This window comes from Boleophthalmus pectinirostris, unplaced genomic scaffold (assembly GCF_026225935.1).
Source record: "Boleophthalmus pectinirostris isolate CB_2022bp ecotype Guang Dong unplaced genomic scaffold, ASM2622593v1 HiC_scaffold_18, whole genome shotgun sequence".
Lineage (NCBI taxonomy): Eukaryota > Metazoa > Chordata > Actinopteri > Gobiiformes > Gobiidae > Boleophthalmus > Boleophthalmus pectinirostris.
In genome coordinates this window covers 17,035,255-17,060,719 of record NW_026571133.1, presented here as the reverse complement: position 1 = coordinate 17,060,719, position 25,465 = coordinate 17,035,255, and the positions used below count along the sequence as shown (strand labels likewise).

The following is a 25,465-nucleotide window of genomic DNA, read 5'->3' as shown; positions in this document are numbered from 1 at the left end:
TTGGTTTTGTATTTGTTATTTGATATGGCACTGGTCTAAATGGTTACCACTACAATTGGAGAACCAGCAACAGCATTAGATTAGGTAATGAAGTAAAGCAGTGCTTAAGAGGCATCCATTTATATGGACTTTACTGAAACTATAACTAGCCCATTTTGTATTAATTGGTTGAATTGACTGACGCCTCTAAAACTAATGATTATCAAAGCCCTTAGTGAAAAGTAATTAAACATTATTGAACTAATTGAATTTGAACTGTCGCTATTATCATCAGCTATGGTTGATTACGCAGCACGCCTTTGACTATGACACTGTTTGACCAATAGAGGTGTAGACTTCAGTTTGATTTTATATATGGATATATAAGTGATATAAAGTTACAATGTTATGTTATGTTTTTAGCGTACAGTTTATCATAGCACTACAGCAACATAATGCCATTGAAAAATTCACCTTGACTTGAGTTCTGTGTTTGCTAAAGTTTGCTTGTGAGCTCTTTGTGATAGACACTGTGTAAAATGAAAATACATCTACTTATTTTTGCTTGTGACAGTGAGAATCTGAAACGAGGTAAAAAATAGTATTTGCAAATCACCACTGTGCTGGACACTTGTCAAATGGCCGTGCGTGGCAGAGTGATCGTAATGCACCGAGAAGCTAGCAGAGAAATAATAAAGCATAGGAGCATGTCAATAACATTATGTGGTATTAAGGCGTTATGTTCTGCCACACCAATCCATCTTGTGGCGCTGTCGGAGCTTTCATTTCACTCTGGGGTGGTCACATACATTTTAATCAGACATTTGGCCGGCCGGGCTGACAACTGCTCCACAACAGACGCAGATAAGGCCCATGATAAATCATAGCACCACAGCCACAAGCTCCAGGCCCCGTTAGTAAAGCGGTGCCTACTTTTACATTTCTCCCACAATGCATCAGGCCAGTCCAGAAAAAGGGATTACTGTTTCGTCTCTTCACAGTCCAAGTATCTGGTTCTAAAGGGATTGGACCATGTCTAGGGCATGTGTTACATATTTTATTTTCAATGTAAATATCTTATGCAATTGCATATTTTCTGTAACATTAAAACTATATTTTTACCCTAGCTGTTTTATTGTGACCCAGTTTTTTTTAAGAGGTCAGTAATATTCTCATACACATATTTTGTAACTCTCCTAGAATATCACAAACCATTACCATAGCAACTCAACTGTTCAAAATCAAATTTTATTTAATAGCCTGAGGATGTGGGGGGCTTTATTTGGGTAACACATTTTATTGGTTTCATGCTCAAGTTTTTTTTCTCTGGACAAGTCGTTTTTACATTACTTTTTTTAATAGTGCAGCACATCAAACATCACATGTAAATATATGAAAGACAAAAGTAATGATGTGGAAATCCTTTAAGTAGTGGAGAGACCAGTACAGGACCTATAAAGTGACACATTTTGGATTTTCAGATTATGTCTTGAATTTTTTGGTGGGAGCAGAGCTTTTATCCAATCCAAACGAAATGTTCACATTTGCATAATTTATTTTCTGTATAAGGTACTAGAACAGTTCTCATTTGCTCCAATGGGGATAATCACTGACCAGTACTCCATTGTATAGTAAAATGCCATGTTTAATATCACCAAGTTGCCATTCTTACCAAACCTACTTTTTGCATAGTTCTTGTCAGTTCCTTAAGGCTACAATAGAAAGCAGCAGAGAGGATTTTGCGGTGTTTGTTTAGTAGTGTGTGGGCTTTATGTTGTGGTGTGTGTGAACTGCATGAGCCTGTGTCTGCAGGCAGAGCCACAGGGACGCTTTTGGCTGTTTGTATTAGAACAGCACAAGACTGCAAGACCCATATGTCCTCAAAAGTCCTTGAATTGTGCTTTAGTTCATATTGAAAAATGTCTACAGTTCATTGAATATTTTTACCATCCATTAGACATTATATGACATGCAGCTGGTGTGGTACACTGTTCATCAAGCTGACATTCCGTGCAGAAGAAGTAGGCTAACTGCACAATAGTGAGGGCTTTCTTTGTCAGTGTGATAGTTAATTAGCACTGCAGTCTAACGCTCTATTGACTTTCCCAAGAACATATTACAAAAAATCAGTGTTACTTGACATCCTTGATAAATGTATAATGTATTTATTTATTTATTTATTTATTTGAGCACATGGGCTCAAACTACATATCATTTTTACAATGGAGTTTATGCATAATTTACTATTGTGTTCCAATAATGTATTTTTACATTTTTAAAAAACATTTAAACAGAACAAAAAGTGCTTTTAAATCTACAGTGTCAAGGTCTTACAACTATGTCCATCATTCACTTGGAATGCTTACAATGATTTATTTAAAAGTCCCTTATTATGAAAAATCGACTCTTATGAGCTTTAAGCCGTGTTATAATGTTACATCAAAACCCTCAAAACATGCCAGGAGTTTTGTTTCATTCACACGAGTTTGAGTAATCCTTTATTATTAGCCAGTCTACATTTTCATAGCTCAAAATGCTCTGTTCCACCTTATGATGTCATGAACTGGTAGTTTTCAAGTTAACAGCTATACCTTTTACCATTTGTTTAGTAGAGATTGGCAATTCCAGTGCTGAAATTATCCAAATGATTCTAGTGAACGTGTTTGGAGTTTAAAAACACAGTGGGGCACTTCCTGTATTATCCATGACATCACAAGGTGTTTTCTGTTTGAGGGAAAAACTCAGCCTGTAGGGTTTGTGTGTTAAACACGTGTGAATGAAACAAAAAACAACTCCAAGTCTGTTTTGATCGAAGAAACAACATAAGCATACAACATAAAACAGATCTGAAAATGGTGTCATGTGGGTCCTTTAAAAGACAAAAATATGTAAAATATGCTTTCCATATTTTTTTGCTCATTGATCATTTTGCTGCTAGTCAATTTCAGAAAATATTTTTGGCAAGATAAAACATTATAGTGGTCCTTCTGCTAAAGGCTGGAGCTCCAATTACTGCACTGTTTTGACAGAGACAACAATTAAGAGTCAAAGAACCTCATCGCATTAAAAATGAGACACTTTTGAAGCCACATCTATTGTTTATTTTCCCTCTCATTACTTTTAATATCAGACTTTTCCACACCAGCTTCATAAACAAACCACCAGAGATCAATAGACGACAATATATATTTGGAGACGTTAAATTAAAGGCCTGAAGCTGCAGTTATGACAGTGTATGATAACACCTAGGCAATTAGCAAGCTCCAGCGACAAGAGAAAGAGGAACAACAGAGGGAGCGGGTGTCAACTTTGAGCTTGTTAACGTTCACACATGCTAGCTCAGCGCTACACTGATCTCCTCCATTACAGAAGACATCTAAACAGTCTGTGAGCTGCAGCTGAAGAACTGGCAAAAAGATGGAAGTCAACCAGGAAGTTTCAAGTTTAAGACGCGTGGAGGAGGAGAGAAGGGATGCACAGATACAAACAGACCCATGGCATGTTGTTGGTTGGGTTTATATGCTGGAAGGGGCCAAATGAAGGGCAGGGGCCTTAGTTACAATGATGTAAGGGAAAAATAAACTTAAATAATGTGAGATAGGTAGAATAGTCTGAAAGTGATTATAGTCTATAATAAAGATATTTTCTCTGATGTGTTATTGGTGTTTTTTTGGGTCATCTGCTTGTCTTCATTTTCCACATTATGTCAAATACACAACTGTCATGTGTTTATTGAATAACATATTTGTTATTGATCAAAAATACTTCTCAAAATACAGCTTTCCATTAGGGATGGGCATGATTAGTCGATTAATCGATAATTGATTTCATTTTAATCGACAAACCGAATGTAGGTTGCTGTGCGTAGCGTGACCAAACAGGGGTCCGTACATGTAGCTCTCTGCACTCAGAAGGAGCGAGCAAACACAAACAGTCGGTCAGCCTGCAACGTACTGAAGTGCAAATGCGAACGATGTGCAACGATGACTTGTACAAGAAATTCCATGTTTTCCATTCCATTTGGGACAAGTGTGAATCCATGTGCACAGTGTATAAAGCAGCACATATGTTTCGGTGTCCAGTGTGAAAAAGTTTTACCAGGTGAGAGTCGCGCAATGTCGATGACAAGGCTCCACCTCCCTCCCCCCGTACGGTGTCCTGGTTTTGACAAAAGCAAATATGGTCACACTAACCTGTATTCCACTGAGTCGTGTCTTTTAATCCGACAGAAGTTGACCGCATCAGCGACACAAGAGCTGTATTTTTATCTTCGCTTAGTTTATGCAAATTAGCGATGCGGTTTTAAGTTTCGTTTCTGTGAGAGTTGTGCAAAACTGAATTAAACACATTATAATGTCAAACGGCTGATGTGGATCTAAAGTCGTTACGGGTTATATGTTGTAAAGTTGAATTTATTTATGCAGATTAGTAGTGCAGATAGTAATAATAATGATGATCATTTTAATATAAAAACGTTAACGATTAATTGATAATCGATCGTTAATTCTTCCGACGATCGTTTAAGAAAATTTCATCAAATGCCCATCCTTACTTTCCATACATCTAGAATGATAGATAGACAGACACCAGAAAAGTCACATTATTCACCTTTAGATAACTTTTGGTGTTGGCACTTGGCATATATTTCATTTATATTGTAATGTAATGTATGACATAATAGAGAAGAAATACTAATGTAAGGAGGAAATCTCACCTTAATGACTTGATTGCATTAAATTGGATTAAGTGTTAGCACTATATATTTAATAGCCAGACCCTTCATTAGAGACCTTAATGTCACTTAACTTATGCTAAGAGTTAAAGCTGTTATCATATTCAGATACAACATTGGTTTCTATAAAGGGGTCATGTTTAATCTGTGTGTCATTCATTCATTCGTTTTTCAAAATAAAACGAAAAATAAGAAAAAAAAAAAAAAACAACTATTTACCGTATTTTACGGGCTATTAGGCACTCTGGATTATAAAGCACACTGTTATGAAATGGTTTATCTTCGAACTTTTTTCACAAATAAACCGCACCGGACTTTAAAAAACACAACAGTTGGATGGGTCAGTTGGACTTTGTCAGTGACTCTGGGCTTTGTTCAACTGTGGCACGTAGGGAGGGTGCTGTCTGGGACCGCTGGAATGTTGACATATTTGCAGTGACTCAGTTGTTCAGTTGTGGCTCAGAGTGGCACATCACACTCGTTTTTTCAGTTCGTTCCTCCGTTCCGTTCCTCGACTGTGGGGAGTGATGAGTGTGTCTTTGGGTGTGTTTCGCTGCGCGGTCACTGTCTGCTCCGTGTGTGTTTATGTGTGCCGCTGGTGGTGTGGCTTTGTAGTTTACTGAAGTCATAATGGGACACCCGAGTGGATTCGTGTATAGGGCACTGTGGATTGCGGGGGGCGCAGTCGTTTTTTGATAGGGTTGGAGGTAATATACAGTACTTCATTATCTGTCTCCAGAACGAAAATTAAAGTTTTTTCAGTTTTAATTTTTGTGTTTAAATAAATAATGGACTGAACCAGGACTAAAACAAGACTAAAACAGGACTAGACCAGGTCTAAACCAGGACTAAACCAATCCTGAGTGTCGGGATGCGCCCTGAGGTGCACCCGCAGAGACTGTCGGGTGACCAGGACTGAGACAGGGACCAGACTAGGACTGAGACCAGTTTAGTCGTGTTTTAGTCCTGGTTCAGTCCTTGTTCAGTCCAGCATCGCAGTTTAAGTCACAGAAACTGCCGTTATCTGTTTTTTCCATTATTCATTTAAACACAAAATTCAAAACTGACAAAAACGAATCATTATCCATTTTTTCATTTTGGTTTCGGAGACATATAATGAAGAAAACTTTTTTTTTTCTTCGTTTTCTTACTTTTGGTTTTATTTTGAAAAACAAATGAACGAATGTTACACAGATTATGCTTCATCTGTGACTTAACCATATTTGTTTATATTGAAAATGTGGCTTGTTCCTTCAAGGTGCACTGGGTAACATTTCTGGTCTGTCACCTACTTGTTATTACTTTACCTGTAATACTAGACAGTATAGGAATCAACATCTATTAATCGTTTATGTCATTATACAGAAAATATACCTGAAAACATGCATTTTTGGGGTTACTGGAGTCACCTTTTCATAGTTTTGCCCTTTGACTTGGCCTAGTGACGTCTACGTGGAGATACATAAGTTATTTACCATACCAGCCAAAAGCAATAACATCTCCATAGATACAGTTTGTGGACCCACTACCTCTAAAGTTACACAGTGCACCTTCAACTCTAATGAGCATTATAGAATGACTGAAACTGAAATTCCAATACCCATTATCCAAATATGTTGAAACAGTTAAAGCCTATTTAATATCAATTTTAAGTCTGGAGTGTTTATTTATTTCTACCACTAAAAAGCACTTAATTCAAATTTCAATGTGTCTATAAAGTCGGATGAGAACTCTCAAACTGAAAAAAAAAAAAAAGCCTTCAAACAAAGCCCTCTGAGTGCATGATGTGAGTGTAAACAGTGTTAGTGTCCATGGCAGATGCCTGTATATGAGTCCTGATAGATCCCCATTACCCCTGGTGTGACCTCTCACCGCTCAGTTCATTAAGTGGCGGCCACCTCAATGTCCAGCGCTCCAGTCCAGATTTAATCACACTCCCGCTCCTCACGCCAATCACAATCACCCGCAGATAAACCTCCACAGGACAGCACCCAGAGGCCCATACTCTCTCACCCGGGCTAATTTGTGAGCAGCAAGGGTCCGGCTACAGGCCAGGGGTCAGCTGATTGAAAACATGCAGGTGGAGAGGGCGCTGAGGTGCTCCTGACGGGGGGCCAGTCTGCAATTATAAAGTTAATCAGTATTCGGCTTGTAGCTAAGTGAAGCATTACCTTCAGAGTGGTGCGTGCTAATAAGACTGGGCCCTTAAGTCTTTAGGTAGCCACAGTGTAAAGGTAATTTCACACACTCGGATTCACCTGTGAGCTGCGCTGCCTCCTACAGGGCCCTCTGCTAAATGTGCTCAGTCCAGCTTTAATTATACACTGTCTCAACTGTCGCCGAAGTGAATTAAGCACAGGTACAGACCGTGCTCACAGTGCAGGGGACAGAGGGTGCAAGGATCCATTATCAGGAGCATCAGTCACACTTGCACTGAATTTGGTTTTACCACCTGATTTTATTTGCTCTTTGGGAAAAAATAAATAAAAGTAAATAAAAATTGATACCTTGCAGTGACATCATGCTGAAAAACCGGCTTGGCATTGTATTTCAGGATAAGTCTTTTCTCTTTTCCCCATTATCCCAATACACAGCATTTTCTCAATACAAAAAGGATGGATTATGGCTGCACAATTTTCGGGAAAACATTTTTATTGTGATAGATAGATTTGAATAAATGTTTAAATATTCCCAGTGCATGTTGCAAACAATACCAGGAACATTAACATTTGAGAGAAGACTGAAATATGAACTGATAAACTAATACAAGAATCCAATACATTTCAGAACATGTTTGTAGAGGTCTGAACTAGAGGTAAAAAAGATTTTCAATCAAAAAGACCAGATATTTTGCTCTTTGCAGAGTACATCATCAAAATAAGTAGTTCTCAACCTTTTTTGTGTCGAGTACCTCTTGAGTTTTCTTTTACACTCCAAAGACAAATAAATATTAACTACAGTGTTGCCAATTATTTGGATCAGAAAACTCATGGCATATATGCCTCAAAAACAGCAATAAGTTCAAATGTTTGTGCAGAGAAATGCAAATCTATTACAGAAATCTTTTTTAATTGATGAACTCTTTCTTTTACAAAATATTATAATATAATGAACAACCTGAAACTTTAAGAAAATGCAATTTCAACACAATGTTTTAACATGAACTTGTATACAAATAGGAATAAGTCAGTTTTTCTTGGAAAATCCTGCACTCGACGTCCACTTTTCTCATTTTTGAAATTTTGTTGATGAAGGTGCCACGGTCAACAGTTAAAAAGATCGTCCTTTAAGAGCGTTTGGAAAGAGACAAGTCTTCATTTGTGCTGCTCTGATGGGAGGGGCCACGCACAGAGGCTCTGGAGATGCAGCTATGTTAAGCGGTGCAGAAAATTACCAATATTTTAATAGAAAATATAGTTAACATATTTTAGTAGAAAATCAGCCGAGGGCCAGATTAAAGGTCCTGGAGGGCCGGATCTGGCCCCCGGGCCGTATGTTTGACACCCCGGTCTAAAGGATATCAAATTTGATACAAAGAACTTTAGTTTACAGCCTTTACAGTTTAAGCTTCACCTTTTTAATCTGAAACCATTCTATTTACCCTCCAGTAAATGGCTGGGTACCCCAAGAGGTCCCTTTACCCCTGGTTGGCAAACACTAAATAAATAATCGCTCAATTACTCAAACTGTGATTTAGATTTGATTTTGATATATTGCGGCGCTTGTAACCATGACTAAAAACACAAGTGACATTCAAGCGCGTCTATCTTAGCGCCCCTCTGACCTCTCGTCGTGTGGTGCTGTGTTGTTTGCAGGCCAGCTGGCAGCGGGCACATGTGAGATAGTGACACTGGACCGGGACAGCAGCCAGCCCCGGAGGACCATCGCCAGGCAGACCGCCCGCTGCGCCTGCAAGAAGGGCCAGATCGCAGGGACCACGAGAGCCAGACCAGCCTGCGTGGACGGTAAGAGGGCGAGGAGCTGAGGGGTTAAGGGGGTAAAAGGGATGGATGGGTGTTGAGCTGCGAGCTGTGAGCTGAGAGTTTGGCTAAGTGAGCACAGTCCGTTATGGGGGACTGTGTGCACTCATTATTGGAATGTTGGAAACGGGTCTCATTTAGAATTTGGTATTTTGCTGTTTTGTAGTTGTAAAAAAATAAATAAATAAAATACCAATAATTAAGTACAGTATGTACATCAACATCATATAGATTGCTTTTTATTTCCTATTTGAAATTATAAATTGTAGGGGAGGAAAAAGAAAAATTTAAGACTTAAAATTTAAGATTTTATGGGAGTTCATGATGACTAAAACTACTCCATCCTCTATTGGCCAACATCAGCTGTCCCCACTGTATCCATTCTCTAAAGGTGCACTATGCAGCTTTTCAGGTGGAGGGTCTGAGATCTGACTGCGTTGCCTGGAATGTTATACAAAATGGCTTTAAACTCTGCAAATATATATTTTATAATCTTTAAAAACATGCATTCTTGCTATGAGAAAATAGGCCTCTTAGCAGATCTGATAAGTTATTTGGCCTTGGTGGCATTGTCGGCTTATGTCCATGGTGTAAAAAATTCAATGCTATTCTGTGTAACATCTCAGGGAATGCAATAACATCTCAAAGGTGAAGTGCCTTCCACCGGAAAAGCTACACAGTGCACCTTTAAGCCAGACTCACCACCATTCTGACTTAAATGCTACCAAACTGCATTTAATTAAGTGGTTTAATTAAAATAGTTAGAGCCTTGCATAAATCTTGACATTTGAAGTGGGCCAGTTGTGGGCAAATGAAGCCATCTCTGGGGGCTGACTGGTGTTAATGGTTTGGGGGCTCTTTGGGTCAGCCTGGTTTTAAGCTCAGGCTTAAGGTGGATCAGCCTACAGTGTGGAGCGGGCTGGATCACAGCGCTGCTTTGTGCTGCCTGTAAAGCCCAAACCAAACCAATTTACACTGAGTCATTTCAACATGTGGCTGTGGGGGGCCCATAATCCCACCAGCAGCACCAGGGCTTAGGCAGGCTTTCATCAAATGAGGAGCTCTTATTTACCAAAGGCAGATTTTTAGACTGGAAATATCTGTGTTAGTAACATGGATATTTATTTCCTTTGATAAGCACAAATCTTGTTATGGTGTTTACAATGCATACCAACAGGGCAGAACAGCAAACCTAGAAGCAAAAGTTCATATGCCAATCAGATTTTGTGTTGCATCATGACTGTATGACAAGCTAAACTATTAGGGGTGTATGGTAAATCAAACACTGAGTACTTTTTAAAGCTGAATGAGATAACTGAATGTAAGAAAAGATCACTCCTTGATCTTGATGAATGTCTTTTATAGAGTCACTGAATTGTGATGTTATTATAATAAAATATAATGACAAAGAAAAATTTTGAGGTAAAATGTTTTATGTAATTAAATTAAGATCTGTAACTGACCCAAAAACACAGGCTTGACACTTGAAAAAGCCACTTCAGAAAAACAAGATCTGTCTTTTAAATGTGGAGCACTCGACGCACTCAGGGACATTGTGTCAAGCAGAGAATTCACAGTTTTATTTTTAACACAGTTGTAACAAGTTACTGCACAGTTCTCAGAAAAAGAAAAAAAAAACACTGGCTCCTGCATACTCAAAATCTCATTATTGTGAGATTTTTTTGTTATAAAACAAAAAAAATTACATGTAAACTGCAAAATCATCTGGTTTCTTATTGATCATGGTCCCTCTGATTGTGTGGTTTGCATCTCATTTCAATAATATTAATATATATTAAAATCAGATGATAATATTTTTGGTATGAATGTAAACAAAGCCACAGATAAACAATGTCCAGTCCACTTCTTGCATGGACTGCGTAAATTTTATTTTATTTTTTTACCAGAATATTATGCAAATGTATTTGTACCCTGGCCCATCAATGCTACACTTTCCCTATTCATTACAAAAACATACAGTCTGGGACCAGATGCTAATAGTCATAATCATAGCTAACTCAGTTATGATTACATATTTATATATAACGCTTATATGACACTCAAAAACGCTTCAACACATCCACATTAACCAATCACAATCTATTCTTAATAAAGCAAACATGGCGGAGCTTATAGAAAAGAAAAAATATATATATACATAGATGCACTTCTGCCAAATCAATGGCCAGATCACTAAACATTGTTCCCTGAAGATTTACAATTTCCTTCTGATTAATACAAGGTTTACAACACATGCTGCAAACTGTAATCTACAAAAAAATATAGTAATAGAGAAATGAAATAAATATGGTTTATTTTTAGTTTCACTATTATTACTTTATAATAGTGGTATCAGTGGTACTATATCCCCTAGTCTGGTTTTTTAGCTTCACCAAATACCTATCCGGTCATAAAGTAGGCTAACACCACTTTTCACACATTTCTACTCTGACACTTCTGGCAGAGGCTCATCAGGAGCTTGTCATTTGTCCCCAAAAGTAGGTGTAGGTAATGGCTAAAAAGACAGCAGCACCCAGGTGTATTTTTAGGACAAGGGATTCAAACTAAATTACGTAAAATTGACTCTTGTGAGCTTTAAGCCATGTTAGAATATTGTTACCTCGTTAAAAACATTCCTGGAGTTGTGTTTTGTTTCATTCACACATGTATGAGAAACCTTTTATTATTAGTCTGTCTACATTTGCAAAGCTCAAAATGTTCTGTTCCACCTTATGATGTTAACATGAAAACTACCACTATATGAAATCTACCTTTTTACCGTCAGTTCAGGTTCAAAAATACAGTGGAGCACTTCCTATATTAACACATGACATCATTTCTGTTTGAGAAAAAATCTCTGCCTAAATAGTTGTGTGCTAATTGTGTGTAAATGAAACAAAACACAAATCCAGACATGTTTTAATGAGGAAACAGCATTATTAAATAGATCAGAAACAAGTGTATGATGGCCTTTAAATTATTATAGCCCTGCTTCAGAGAAAATGTACCAATAAATAAAGTGTAGGTCAGTGGTCCATTGATGTGGTAAAGAGCCATCTACCAACAAATGTCATGATTTTTTGAACTCGAATCTGATCTTATACATGTAACTCCATCTTCTATGAGACCTATTGATGTAAATCCACTGTATCGGATTGTATCGAATGGCATTCATCACAGTGTGGGTCTAAAAGAGCTGTTTGGCATTTGTGTGGGCAAGATATGGGCTTTGTGAGGAGGGCTCTGCTTATCTGCAGGTTTAGAGCCACTGCCTCTGAGCGGAACCCATATTCACACTTAAAAGAGAGTTATATTCATTCTATGAGCCAGAAATAAAATACACACAAGACATGCAGCAGAATTTGAGCCACTATGCTTTTTCAATGCAAGAAAAACTGCCCTTCCTTCACTTTATGAATGTGAAAATGTATATGATAAAGATCAACTTCTGTGCAATTTGGGGGTTTTGTTGAATGTCTGTGTTCACATCCAGAATGAAAATGTTGAAAAAACCTGCAGTGATTGTTAAGTCAGAAAAGAAATTTCTGGACAGGTATACAGTAAAAACACATACTGTACATCATCTAATTGTAGAATCTAACTATTGAATTACTCAAAAACTACATGAAATATTGCCTTTATGAACAACTTTAATAGGTCCATATCATGCTATTTTCTGATCTCTGTTATGTGTCCTCATTACCACTGTTGGGCAAGTTACTTTGAAACTGTAATGCATTATTTATTACCTATTACTGTCATTTCAAAGTAATTCGTTACATTACAATATTACTGCATTTAAAATGTAAGGCATTACATTACTATTGCATTACTTTAAGTTACTCTCACCAAAATAACTTTTGCACTGTATATGGACTGAACCAGGACTAAACCAGGTCTAAACCAGGACTAAACCAGAGCTGAACCAGGACTAAAACAGGACTCACTGTAGGGACGGGCTCGAAGGTGACCGCAGGAGAAAGGAGCGGCTCTGCTCCGCACCTCACGGAGGTAAGAGCGGCTGTCACCCGATCGCTCTTTATGGACCCTGCTGCTCGGGCTCGTGGCCCTGATTTCAGCAACTATTTGCAGGTACCCGAGCCGGTGCAAGAGTCTGTTACAGCGCGTAACTTCTACCTTCCTTCAGCGTGTCCAGAAGTCCAACTTTTTGTGTGATGGTTTGCATCTTCCTCTGCCTTTTGGGTGCGAGCGCAGGAGCCTTTGTCGGTGCAGAACGTTTCGTCGACGTTGTGGGTTTTCGTCGGGGAGAAAACTTGCAGACATACAGCACTTCAGAATCACACTGCTAGAGATTGAACATGTATTTAAATTTGGCAGCTGAACACATTCTGTACTGTACTGTAAAGGAGACAGGAGTCCCTTGGCCAGTCAGGACGCAGCGGGAGGAACGCATTACACATTCATACAATGTAAAAAAAAAAAAAAAAAGGCATGCAAAATTGCACACACAAAAAAAATCTGCGAGACCGCGAAAAGTGAACTGCGATAGAGGGAGGGACGAGTGTAAACCAGGTCTAAACCAGAACTGACCCAGGTCTAAACCAGGTCTAAACAGCGTGGAGTTCTTTGTCAGTCCTTTCGCCCGCGGTTACCTGAAGGTCTATGAGGGCGCATCTCCGGCGTTTCACCGCTGCTGATATCGAGGTGATTTTAGCGAATTTGTATGAAGAAAAAAACAACACTTCAATCCAGGTAAAAAAAAAAAAAAAAACATTGTAACGCGCGTTACTCACATTTGTACCGAGTAAAATATTACTATTTTTTCCCCTGTAATGCCTTACATTACTGCGTTACAGCAAAAAGTAATGCATTACTGTAATTCGTTACTTTTATAACGCGTTACTCCCAACACTGCTCATTACAAACATACCTGGAGTTGTGTTTTGTTTCATTCACACATGTTTAACACTCAAATCCTGCATTTTTAGGCTGAGTTTTTTCTCAAACAGAAAACACTCTCTTCTACCTTGTTATGTCATGCGGTAATACAAGCGCACTATACACCTTCAGTAGAATTATTGGGTGATTTCAGCCCTGGAAATGCCAACTCTCTTCTGAACAAACTGGAACATTGAATTTTAAACTTTGGAGATGCAGACAGCCTAAAGGACTACTCAAACATGTGTGAATGAAACAAAAACAAAACATATATGACCTTTAAATATACAATATAAGTAGATCAACTAAAAAATACTTATACTGCATGAATCCTACATCCAGTGTGTTACTTCCCACTTGTGATACCTTTAAGTGCAGACACAAAACTGTATCACTGCGTCCTCTTCACTCATATAAATATACAAAATAACCCTCTTGAGCGCACCACCATTCAAACTGCAGCGAAGCATTAGCTCTGGTCTCATCTTTGGCTTTCCTCAGAGTAAATCGTCTCTCTCTCTGGCATAAGCAGCCCCTCTACCAGCTCTAATTCTATGCTCTCAGGCCTCTTTACCTCTGCACTTGATGACTTTAAGAGCTGGTATTGATTTGCATTAGGGGGTAAGAGACTCAGACAGAGTAGCACAGTGAAATGACCAGCTCCCATATAAGTAATGGCGACTGGGGATTCTTGTGCAGGGTCGGGGCAGTATAGCATTGGCTGTAGCAATCGCTCAGTGGGTAGTCCTAGCCCGAGGTGTATGTGTTTGTGGGGTTCTGTAGCTTTGATGCCGACATTGATCAAAGGCTGAGCGATGGCCTCTCTCCCCTAAAGGGACTGGGGCGCTGTGCTACTGCGGATTAGCCCTATGGTCATTGGAGCTACATGGGAAAAACAGTATCCAAACAGTTAAAGGTTCACTGTGTAACTTTTCTGGTGGGGGGTACACAATCTGCAAGTCTTTGTGGGGATGTTATTGCTTTGTTTGTAGTGTAATGTTTCACAGTATGGCACTGAGCTTGTATATCTCCATGGAGACAAGTAGGAAGGCATGTCACGATATTATGGTTTGAAGTGCAATATATTACTGAAGTAAATATAGATTATAAATGTTAAAACTTAAACTAATTTATGCCCCTAAAACAAACAAACAAACAAACAAACAAAAGCAAAACAGTTTTAAACCACAAACCTAATCTAAATATACAATATTGCAAAAGGAAAAATCATGATCTGCAATAAATAAACAGCAAATGAGACACTTTAGTGCTTAGTTTGCATCTGTAATGAGTCATGCAAGTGATTAATTCAATCTTTTACAGCACCGATCTTATAAAATTGCCCAAAATAACCAACAATGTCCCAGTATTGCAAACTGTAAACACAATATATTATTTGTATATATATTTTTAGCTTTCATATATGGAATGATAAGTCAGTATAATATTTATCGTGGCAGGCCTACAAGCAGGTGATAGCACCAGGCCAAGTTACAGGTCAGATCTGTGGGGAAGCAAGACCACTCACATTAAAGCACATTTTTCAAGGTATTTCTGAGTAAATAAATAAGTGGAAGATTTTTATTTATTTATTTAATGTCATACCGTGAAACATTTCAAACAAAACAATAACATTTTCCATCATGGACACAAGCAGGAGGTAGAGCCCCTATCAGAAAAGTTCCATAGTAAGCCTTTAAGTCTACATATGATTGACTGGGATTAAAGGAGTGTTGAAATGTTAGTCTTTATTCTGGTGTTGTTTTTTAGTAAAACAATACTTGAATTTGTAAATTGCTAGTATTTTTTGTCATATTTTACTGCAGTGTTCAGTACGTGTCTGGATAGACTATTATGTTTGATACGTTCTGGTGAAAGCAATTTGGGCTGCAGGAAATAAGCCTGGTTGTTGCATCAGGACTGTCTATGCTATTATCAAGTACATATTTCCAATTTGTGTCCACTTAGTTGCTTCAGTTTTTGGCAGAATAACATATAAAAATGTTGGCTTAGCATGGATGTTGTTGGATGTGTAGTACTCCTATTTGCATCTTATTTTCCGTTATAAAGCAATAAATCAAGAGTTGCTGTCATGTGACGCTGCTTAAAACAGCTGCTGCCAATTCAACGTCTAAAGAGAAATTACGATGATCCAATATTTACTTGTCTGTGTAGCTCACACACAGAGCAGTGAATCAGACTGTGAGCCCGTACTGTCTTAGGGCTGTTAAACCAGAGCTCCCATCACATTACATCAGCCCCATGTTTTGATTTGATCCAGGGAGCAAAGCAAAGAGAGGGAGACACACACTACACGCTAAATGCAATAGAGCTTTAAAACCATGTTGTAATGTTGTTACCTCATCAAAAACATATCTGGATTTGTGTTTTGTTTACTTCACAAATGTTTCTGAGTAATGCTTTATAATTAGTCTATCTACATCTTCAAAGCTCTAAATGTTTTTTTCGACCTTCAATTTAACACCTACCTCTTACCTTTAGTTCAGTCGAGATTGGCAATTCCAGTCCTGAAACGATCCAAATGACTCTAGTTAAAGGGATAGTTCAGGATTTTTGGCATAAATCTGTATGGCACCCCAGCAGAGCATCAATACTGACTTACTGCGTCCGGTGAGCCGAGATACTGGCCGTTTTCGGTGCTGACGAAAGTAGTTCGGCAAGTTGGCAGGGGGCAGTGTAATAAAGCGTTTTTCTTCTCAAAACAATATGTGTTCAAAAGAGAGATACATTTGCATCACAAAACCATCGTCGCCTAAAAAGTCAGACCTCATAATCGCTTGGCACTATTTTCTTTCCATTCGTATCACTGCGTGCGGCCGCCGGGTGACAGCCGCGCCTGGTTCACTGTGTTTACTGCTTGGAAGGTTAGCGACAACTTGTCTGATTACGACACCGACAATAAAGACTTTGCCTTTACCACAAAGCCAAGGGGAAATCTTTGTGAACCTGAATATACTGATGCTGAATTTCGCCAGATGGAGTTAGAACGGCCAGAGAGAGAAGAGAGACAGAGAAGTGGTACAAGTTGAATCTGGAGCCACAGTTGGAGCCGTGAGAGACCGAGTGAGCGACAATCACCATCACGTCATTTACAAACTTGTATACAGCGAACATAGAGCCTACACTGTGACTGAAGCATGGACTACTAATAGAAACCGAATCATCCACACGTCCACGAAGCTGCTGCCAACAGTGTACGTGACATTTACAATAGTAATAACAGTCGACTTATAACGTTACATTTTGTAGAAGCTTCACTGGTGATATGACACTGAGTGATTTACTGCACACAGGGTTAGTAGCTGATTCTTGAGCCTGTCCTCTTGTAAACATAGCAGCACTTCTTCGTTCTTACCTGGTTTGGTTTCCACATTGAAACCTAAGGCAAGAAGCCAAAGTTTCCTCAGCGCAAAGTCCGTGACAGGAAAACGATGAAATGTGTGTGGAGATTCAGCCAGATTTTTGTTGTTACAGCCTGGATAATCAAGAGTTCGCACCATTTTTTAGATATATTCTTATGTATCTTATACAAGCTTATATACTTATCGCTCTAGCTCTCATGTTAGCTCTCTCGCGTCGCGGCGGTCTGCGCATATAAACACTGCCGAACAACTGCAGAAAGTGATGGATCAGTGCGTGGCTGTCACCTGGCGGCAGCGCACAGTGATACGAACAGAAAGAAAATAGTGCCAAGCGATTATGAGGTATGACTTTTTAGGCGACGATGGTTTTGTGATGCAAATGTATCACTCTTTTGCACACATATTGTTTTGAGAAGAAAAACGCTTTATTATAATGTCCCCAGCCAACTTGCCGGACTACTTTCGTCAGCACCGAAAACAGCCAGTATCTCGGCTCACCGGACGCTGTCGGGGGCAAGTCAGTGTTGATGCACGACACTGCTCACGGGGATGACATACAGATTTATGTCAAAAATCCCGAACTATCCCTTTAAGGTATATGGAGTTTAAAAACACAGTAGACCACTTCCTATATCATCATGACATCACAAGCTGGAAGCTGGAGTGTTTTCTGTTTGAGAGAAGAACTCAGGTTTTGTGTTAAACAAGTGCGAATAAAACAAAACACAACTCTGGGTATGTTTATGATGAGGAAACATTAGAACATAGATCTGAAAATAGCATAATATGAGCCCTTTAATGGTAGCTAGAGATTGTAAGATTTTGCATTGGCACTGTCTCAAAAGAAGTTGTTTAGAATGATTTTACTTCCAAATGAAGAGAAAAACTGAACTAAACTACAAGCTAAACTACAAACAGAAGTAACATTGACTGGCTAATGTGTCCCTGTTCCCTCGTATGACTGTTCTTACTGTATGTCTGAGCTGGGACAGAGCGTAGCAGACGGCAGATGGGACAGACCCTGAGGTGCTCTCTATCCACTTCAGTGCTGAGGCAAAGTGCATATCTTTAGCCAAAATGAATGTTTTATATGTTTTTTTTTTTTTTAGTAATTGACACAAGTGTAGCCTTTTATATTGTAATTTCTCAGTAATTTAAATATATTTTGATTGTAGTGTTTAGCATAGTGAAGAATGTAGTGAGCTATGTTGAATCAGCAAATGACTGTGTTTTGTACATGTTTCTGACAAGCGTAATTATGTACAATTATGGTAAGGAAAAGCAAACACCAAATTGACGAATGCACTTACAATAATATGCATCAGGGTGATTGAGAAATGCTTTAAATAACATTATTTTGTGTTTCTAGTAGGGGTGTAACGATATCCAAGTCTCATGATACAATATCGTCACAGTATGAATCTCACGGTAGTGCAGGAAGTGCTGTTAGCATGTTAGTAGTTGCATAAGGTGTAGAACTGCAAACTGCTCAAAATGAACTAGTTGTCTTTTTTCATGTTTTGAAGAGAGTAAAAATCAGGAACAGTGCCTTTAAATTAATGTTGACAACATAATGATTTGATAATTTAGCATAAAAGGGACATCATTTTGGACATAGGCCCTCATTTCCTAGTGAGCCAGAGTGTTGGAGACGTGTGGAGACACTTTTTTTAAATATTCCATCCTGTCCTTGTATTTGCAGAGGTTGCTGGTGCTAGGCTAGTGCATGTCAATGGCAAAGTAAAATTCTGCTGCTGCTGAGAAAATAGTCCCTCAGCATGCGATGATTCATGCGATACAAGGTTAGTTTTATTTTGAACATTATTCTATAAAGACATATACATCTATAGTCTGGTTTAATAATACATTTAGGCCATTGACATGCACTAGCCTAGCACCAGCGACCTCTGCAAATACAAGGACTGGATGGAATATTTTATATATTATATATTTTATATATTTTGCTCCACGCGTCTCCAACACTCTGACTAACTAGGAAATAAGGTCCTATGTCCAAAGTACCAGCCTGTCCCTTTAACACAGACTTACTGTGTGCATCAAGTGTTTTTATTCTTAGAGAATCAGTAAATGTGCTGTTAGCATGCTAGTAGTTGCATAAGGTAAGTGAGGAATTACTTTGGTCGACTGCAAACTGTTTAAATGAAGACAGTAAAAATCAGAGAGACAGATATATGGTGCTTTTAAATTCAAGTTGACAACAGACAGATTTGATGTTGCATTAAAACACACATATTCTTATCTTAGATACCAAGTTGTTGACATTTTTTTATTGAGTTCCTTCCTGTTGATTACTGAGTGCGTAGTATGGGTAAGATCGAATCCTGCCAAAGCACAAATAAGGCTGAATTTGAAAAGTAAAGATTTGAGATCCACAGACGTTTTTCCACAGACAATTGTTTGTAGCATGTGTTTTTCTAAATCTCCCCAAACTCCACTGAATAAGAGCATCTCCTCATTTGCACTATTTTCTTTCACTATAAACATCAGAAACATTACTAACTTCCTCCAACTGTCGCTGCTTCATAGACAACCAACTAGAGTCCCAAATGAAACAAAATTCTCCCACTTTCTCTTTTTTGGGAGCTGAATTTGTTGCTTATTAATGCCAAGTGCTCCTCTAGAGTGACTGCTATCAAAACAGCTCCTTTGTGGGAGTACACACAGACACAAATAGAGCCGGATGCGTCTTGCTCTATGACAAGCAGAAATCTAATACAAAGAGTGCCACTGTTTTTCCCTGTGGGCTGAAAAGCTGACTGCTGCTGCACATTAGCATAAAGAGAATGCAGAATGTCATGCTCTGGGTTTTGCACTGTGGTAGAGTTACACTAAGTTTTCCATCCATTAACCTTGCATTATGTTTCTGTGCGGTGTCTCCCGGTGGACTCTGAATTGCTTCAAATTCTTCACAGTTTAAGAAATGAATGTTATTAGGAGTATTATAGGAGTATTGCAGCGACAAATTGACAAATCTTCGAATTAATGAGTTTCATCAAATTCATAGAAATCAGCATTATATTGAAACAGTTTGTAAATTGAGGGGTAGCAAAGTGACAATAAAATATGTTAACTAGTAGATAGTATTTTTCTGAACATGGAAAAAAGTGTTGATGTTTTATCAATGTACATATTCTATTTTTTGTCGTTTTATAATTTTGTTTGAAACTGCATACAGCCATATTTATTGTAAATGCTCAATCTTGTCTGATCTCGGAAGCCAGACAGGGTTGGTTGGGGCTGGTGAGCACTGGAAGCATGAAAGATAGCTGAGAATATGCCTAGGTGATGCAGTGGTCGCTGTTGTTGTTTTCTTGGGCAAAACAGGCCTCACACCTTGCCTATGTATGAATATGGTGTGTGAGCGATTGGTAACTTTATTCCAGTATAGTTACTTTTCATTCTGTGGTATTCAGAATACAGTTACTTTTCTAAAATCAAAGGAATACATTGCATAGAGTGTGCGTGTGTGATATTTTATTCTCCAATCAGTGATAGGAAATGCATAACAAATGTTGAAACAAATATAAAGCTGTTTTTAATACAACATTGTGTCTTTACCCTGTCATTTATATGCAGAATATGTTACAAAATACATTTTAATGCAGGTATTCAGTATGCTATAACTAAACACATGGTGAAAGTATTCTTCCCATCACTGGTGATGAACAAACTGTCCAGACACAATCATCTTTATATAATCAGCCAAATTGGTGGCACTTTGTCAGCCCAGCCTCCAAATGGCACCACTTCTGCGTCTCTACTAGAATCCTGCAATTATTTACAAAATAGTAGAACACAACATTTGCTTCTCCTTATTTTGTCCCCTTCTGATGGATGCTAATGCCTCCAAATATGAATAAGTGGTGTGGTGGGCGCGAGTACTACCATATGCATACATTGACTGTAAATATTTAATATCCCAGATGATAGAGCTCATACAGATGCCATAGCGCATTCAAGCACGCAGTTTGCTCTCTACTAATGAACCAGAATTACCCAGCATTCCCTGCTGCCAGTGCCCAACGCCTTCATAAATCTGCAGCGTGCAGTGATGGAGTAGACCCAGGTGTGCCCAGGTTCAGAGTGGTTGATAACGTCACTGGTTATTGATGCTTTATTGTTGTGCATCCAGCTCTTTCTCGCGCTCTCATTCTCATTCATTAGGCCTGAATGAGGAGGAGGCCACTGAAGTTCACGCTGGAAAGTGCTTGAGAAACATACAACCATGTTACAAAAGTGCCTACTAAAAAATCAATAGATAAAAAATACATTGTTGTTTTAGAAGGCTGTTGACTATTCAGTTTAATTTATACACTATGGACAAGAGGGAAATATTGCTTATTTATTGTTCTTATCTCTTTTAATGACTGAACCTTGGGGAACAAATGTTATTTCTGTTGTGTTATGTGTTTCTATTGCAAGTTTGAATGACAAATAAAGAAACTTGATGGCAGTCTGTTTATATGTGATGTTTATGTGATGTTAGTGTTAGATGTTGTTAGATTTTTTTTTTTTTTTCCAGAGACAAAAAATCTGAGGCATTGTTGCTGTTGTTTGTAATTCATTTTTTCATTGTAAGCATTGTTACAATTTGTATTTACATTTCATCAATGAACCAAGTAGACATTCAGCTTTCATTTTTCAGATTCTGAGAGATGTGAGGCTGGTTTGTTGTTGCCTTAGTCCCTTTAGCAGAACAGGTAATGACATGAAACCCCCCCTTATGTAAACTTGTTATGAGCACTTCCTGCTGCTCCTGACACACTCAGAGTTGTTTATTCTGACAAGTGTAACTAAATAAGGACCTACTTCAGTTCTAATGCACAACCATGAATCAGCACAAAAAAAAAAAAAAAAAAAAAAACATTCAAGTATCCATAAAAGCTGATGTTGGCTTGTGGGATTCACTTGCTCTGCTCTAGCTGTAATGCACCATCGTAGCCACTTGAAATAAAACTGAAATATTACAGAGCTGTTCATTCGTGGTGACGTCCTCAAGGCCAAAGCACCAATAAGAAGACTGGCCTGACAGACCCATCCTCGGCTGAATTATTCTGATGGAGCTAATATGCAGCCAACACATAAGATCTGTGTAGAGAGAAGCAATAAAGCTTTTAAAGGGCTATTAAAATGCAAGACGTGGTTCATACTATTTTTTAAAATTATTATTTAAAGGGTCTATGCAATTTTTTTTGTTTGTTTTTTATACTATCAGGACCATAGCCTTGCGAGACTACCTAAAATGAAAACTACGAATGAAACAATACACAATTTCAGGTAGAATTTTTAAGAGGATACATTTTAACATAATCAACAAAGTAAATAACCATAATGTAGGCCCTTTCAGAAATCAAAGTAAACTTTCAGGTTACCATGACAACACACTTTGTTAGTATTAATTAGGCAAGTTAGGCTGATCCATACTGAAGACCCTCACATTATACCCCAGTGTGTTACATTTTCATCTGACTCTCTCTGACTGTTATTATGCTGCTGGCTACCTACATTAACTTCAGCTTTAGGACTTGACTCCCTCCAAACCACAGTGCTCCTTCTAAACGCCTCCGCTGCACACACACACGCACACACACTTACACGCACACACGCATACACAAACACACACACTCAGCTCGCTCGGGCCGGCGTGCCTGATGGTCCGTGCTCTCACCTGCTCCACCTCACTGCTCTAATTGGAAGAGAAAAGTTCCCCCTGCCCACAGCCTGTCCAGGGGGCTCTGTCTGTGCAGGCTACAGGCTCGGAGCAATTAATGAATAATTACAGCTTAGAGCGACCCCGATAGGCCAAAGTCGCATATTACACACTTTTCCCTTGCCTTGAAACTAATGATCTATTCAAGTCCAGCTCCTCACCTCTCATCGATATGGCAGGAAGGTAACTGTTTTGATTTTCCACCTCAAAAAAGAATATTATTCACATTCTATATGTATATAACTTAGTCTTGAACTGCCTTTAAAATACAACTTTGCATGACTGATTGTTTTTGGGCAGTTTGAAGAAGCATCCCTGCAAGACACTTCGGGATCGAAAGTCAAAAAGTTTAATTTACTGCCCAGATGTGCCAAAGTTCCATAGTGAGAGCCTGCTTTGCCAAAAACAGCAATTTTAAAATAAACTTACAAACCAGAAGCTATGTACCACTCCTATAATACTTTTGAACACAATTTAAGCTTAGTTATTAGCATCTTTAAATCTCTGTTTGTTTAACATTAGGCTAAATGAATATTCTGAGATGTGATGACACAATCCCCAACTCCAGACAGTATTTAACAGCGTATGGGTTTCCCTTTTGGAGTGTTCCAGCAAATTAAGCAAACAGCAAAGTCTCAATATTAGTTAGATTCTTTCCCTTACCAATTAAAGGTGCACACTTTTTTGTATTTAATTAATTAGGGAGATATATATATATTTTTTTTTGCTTTCAAGCCCTTGAGAAACATGTATTCTTACTTAGCGGGGTGACTTTTCCACAGAACTGACCTGTAATTTTGTCTGGTTTTATCCCGTTTGACATCCATAACTTTCATGCCATCTTGTTGAACATTCCAAGCAAAAGAATAACATTTCCACTGAAACAAGCAGGTGACTGACTCCACCAGAAAAAGTTACACATTGCCCCTTTAAAGGTAGTGGTCGTTCTTGTATAACTGTTTTGTGATGGTTTGAAAGCGAGTTGTTTTAAAAGCACAGCACTTGGACACCACTGTCTGCTGGCTCTCTGGTTCACTCGCTCTAATATCAAGTTTCTTCCTCGACTCTGACATTGTTTCTGCTCATGCAAACACACTGCTCCTCTCCCTTTTACTGTCAGCAGCAGACACAAACCACAAAGCCTTCTTTTGTGCAGCAGAGGATCAACAATAAAAAAGAGAAAGAAAAAAGAAAAAAAAAACTGCACACAAACTCAACGCAAAAACTCATTGAAAAGTGAAAATATGGGGCATAATAAAAACACAGCGCTAAATAATGTATAATTGTCGACTGTGAGAGTGTTCTTGCAAAAAGTCTTTATCGTGGTGCACTGATTCAACTCACATTTCATAAAGACACATTGTCGTCATATTTTGGTAGTTTCAGAAGTTATGTGTGCAGCTACTTTCCCCTCTTCAAATATTAATACACAAAGAATGCCATTGTTGTATAATAATTTGACAGTTAGGTACTTAAACTCTATTCAAATCCACATTTAAAGGGCCTGTGTTACTCTATATTCTGCTTCATGCTTTAATGTTGCTTCCTTATCAAAAATGCCATGTCATGCAGTAACACAGGAAGTGCTCACTGTGTTTTTAACCTCAATAAACCTTGACTAGAATTATTTGGATAATTTCAGCCAAGGAACTGTTAATCTCTCCTAAACTACAGGTAAACAGTATAGCTGTTAACTTCAAAACTACTACAGTTTGGAGATGTAGACAGATTAGTAATAAGCTGTTATTCAAACATGTGTGAATGAAACAAAATGCTACTCTAGGTATGTTTTTGAAGAGGTAACAACTTTATAACATCGCTAAAAGCTCACAAGGGTCAATTTTGCATAATATAGGACCTTTAAATAATTCAAGCCAGCAAGTATGTTTATTTGACCTATAACAGAAAGAGTAGGACAACACGAGGCATCTGCTAATCTTATTTTTGCCTAAAATAAAACGTGCATGTTCTATGTATAGATACTTTTTGGTGATGCATAATGTGATAATTGGCATGTTGGCATACGTGATAAATTAAATGAATTAAAAGCACACAGTTTAATGAGTTTCCCAGCTCCTTTCATTACAGTTAATTGCTATAATGTGTATGTTCTATCTGCTTTATACACATCTCAAGATTGTAAAAGATTGGGAAAAGCAGAATGTACTTCTCAAACTCCTACAAGCACCGCAGGAAATGCACAAGTCAACAACCTTCTATTGACATTTGAGTCATCACCAAATGCTAGCTGAAAATATATTTTAAATCTCTCATATTTATTTTGACAAATTCTTAAAATGCAATAAATCAAAGAACAGTTTGTTTATGTAATATCAAGTTCTGTACATAAATGTAGTTGTAGTGGGAGTTTTGGATAGCGAAAGTAATAAAACCATCATATTTTTCTCTATTATTTTAGTTATTGATACTTTGCAGCTCATGTCATTAATAGTTGGGGATGTGAAACAAACTAATGCACTGCATTACATACATGCACATATGCAGTATTATCTGTGTCTACTCAAATATGTAGCAAACCATCACTGAATCAAGCTCAGCACTGCTGTTGTGTCCTGAAACTGGAATATATAAAAACACAGCTGTTTGACTAATTTTATGCCTGTACAACCCCAGAATATGTCTACAATCTCTCATCGCTCCCTTTTGCCAGTTCCCAATCATAATTCTACTTTTTTTCCTCCTCCCAAACGCCATTTGCGGACTGAAAGAGTTGCCAGAAAACATGCACATTCGTTCACTC

General features: G+C 38.2%; 1 protein-coding gene across 1 annotated transcript in view; it reads left to right on the top strand.

Moving 5' to 3' along the window:
- The window catches only part of tafa5a (TAFA chemokine like family member 5a), a 138,878-nt gene that overhangs the window by 52,805 nt on the left and 60,608 nt on the right, over positions 1-25,465 (top strand). Inside the window, exon 2 of the mRNA XM_055153946.1 lies at positions 8,527-8,676. Coding sequence (XP_055009921.1) covers positions 8,527-8,676 — 150 coding nt within the window. The remainder of the gene's footprint in view (positions 1-8,526; positions 8,677-25,465) is intronic.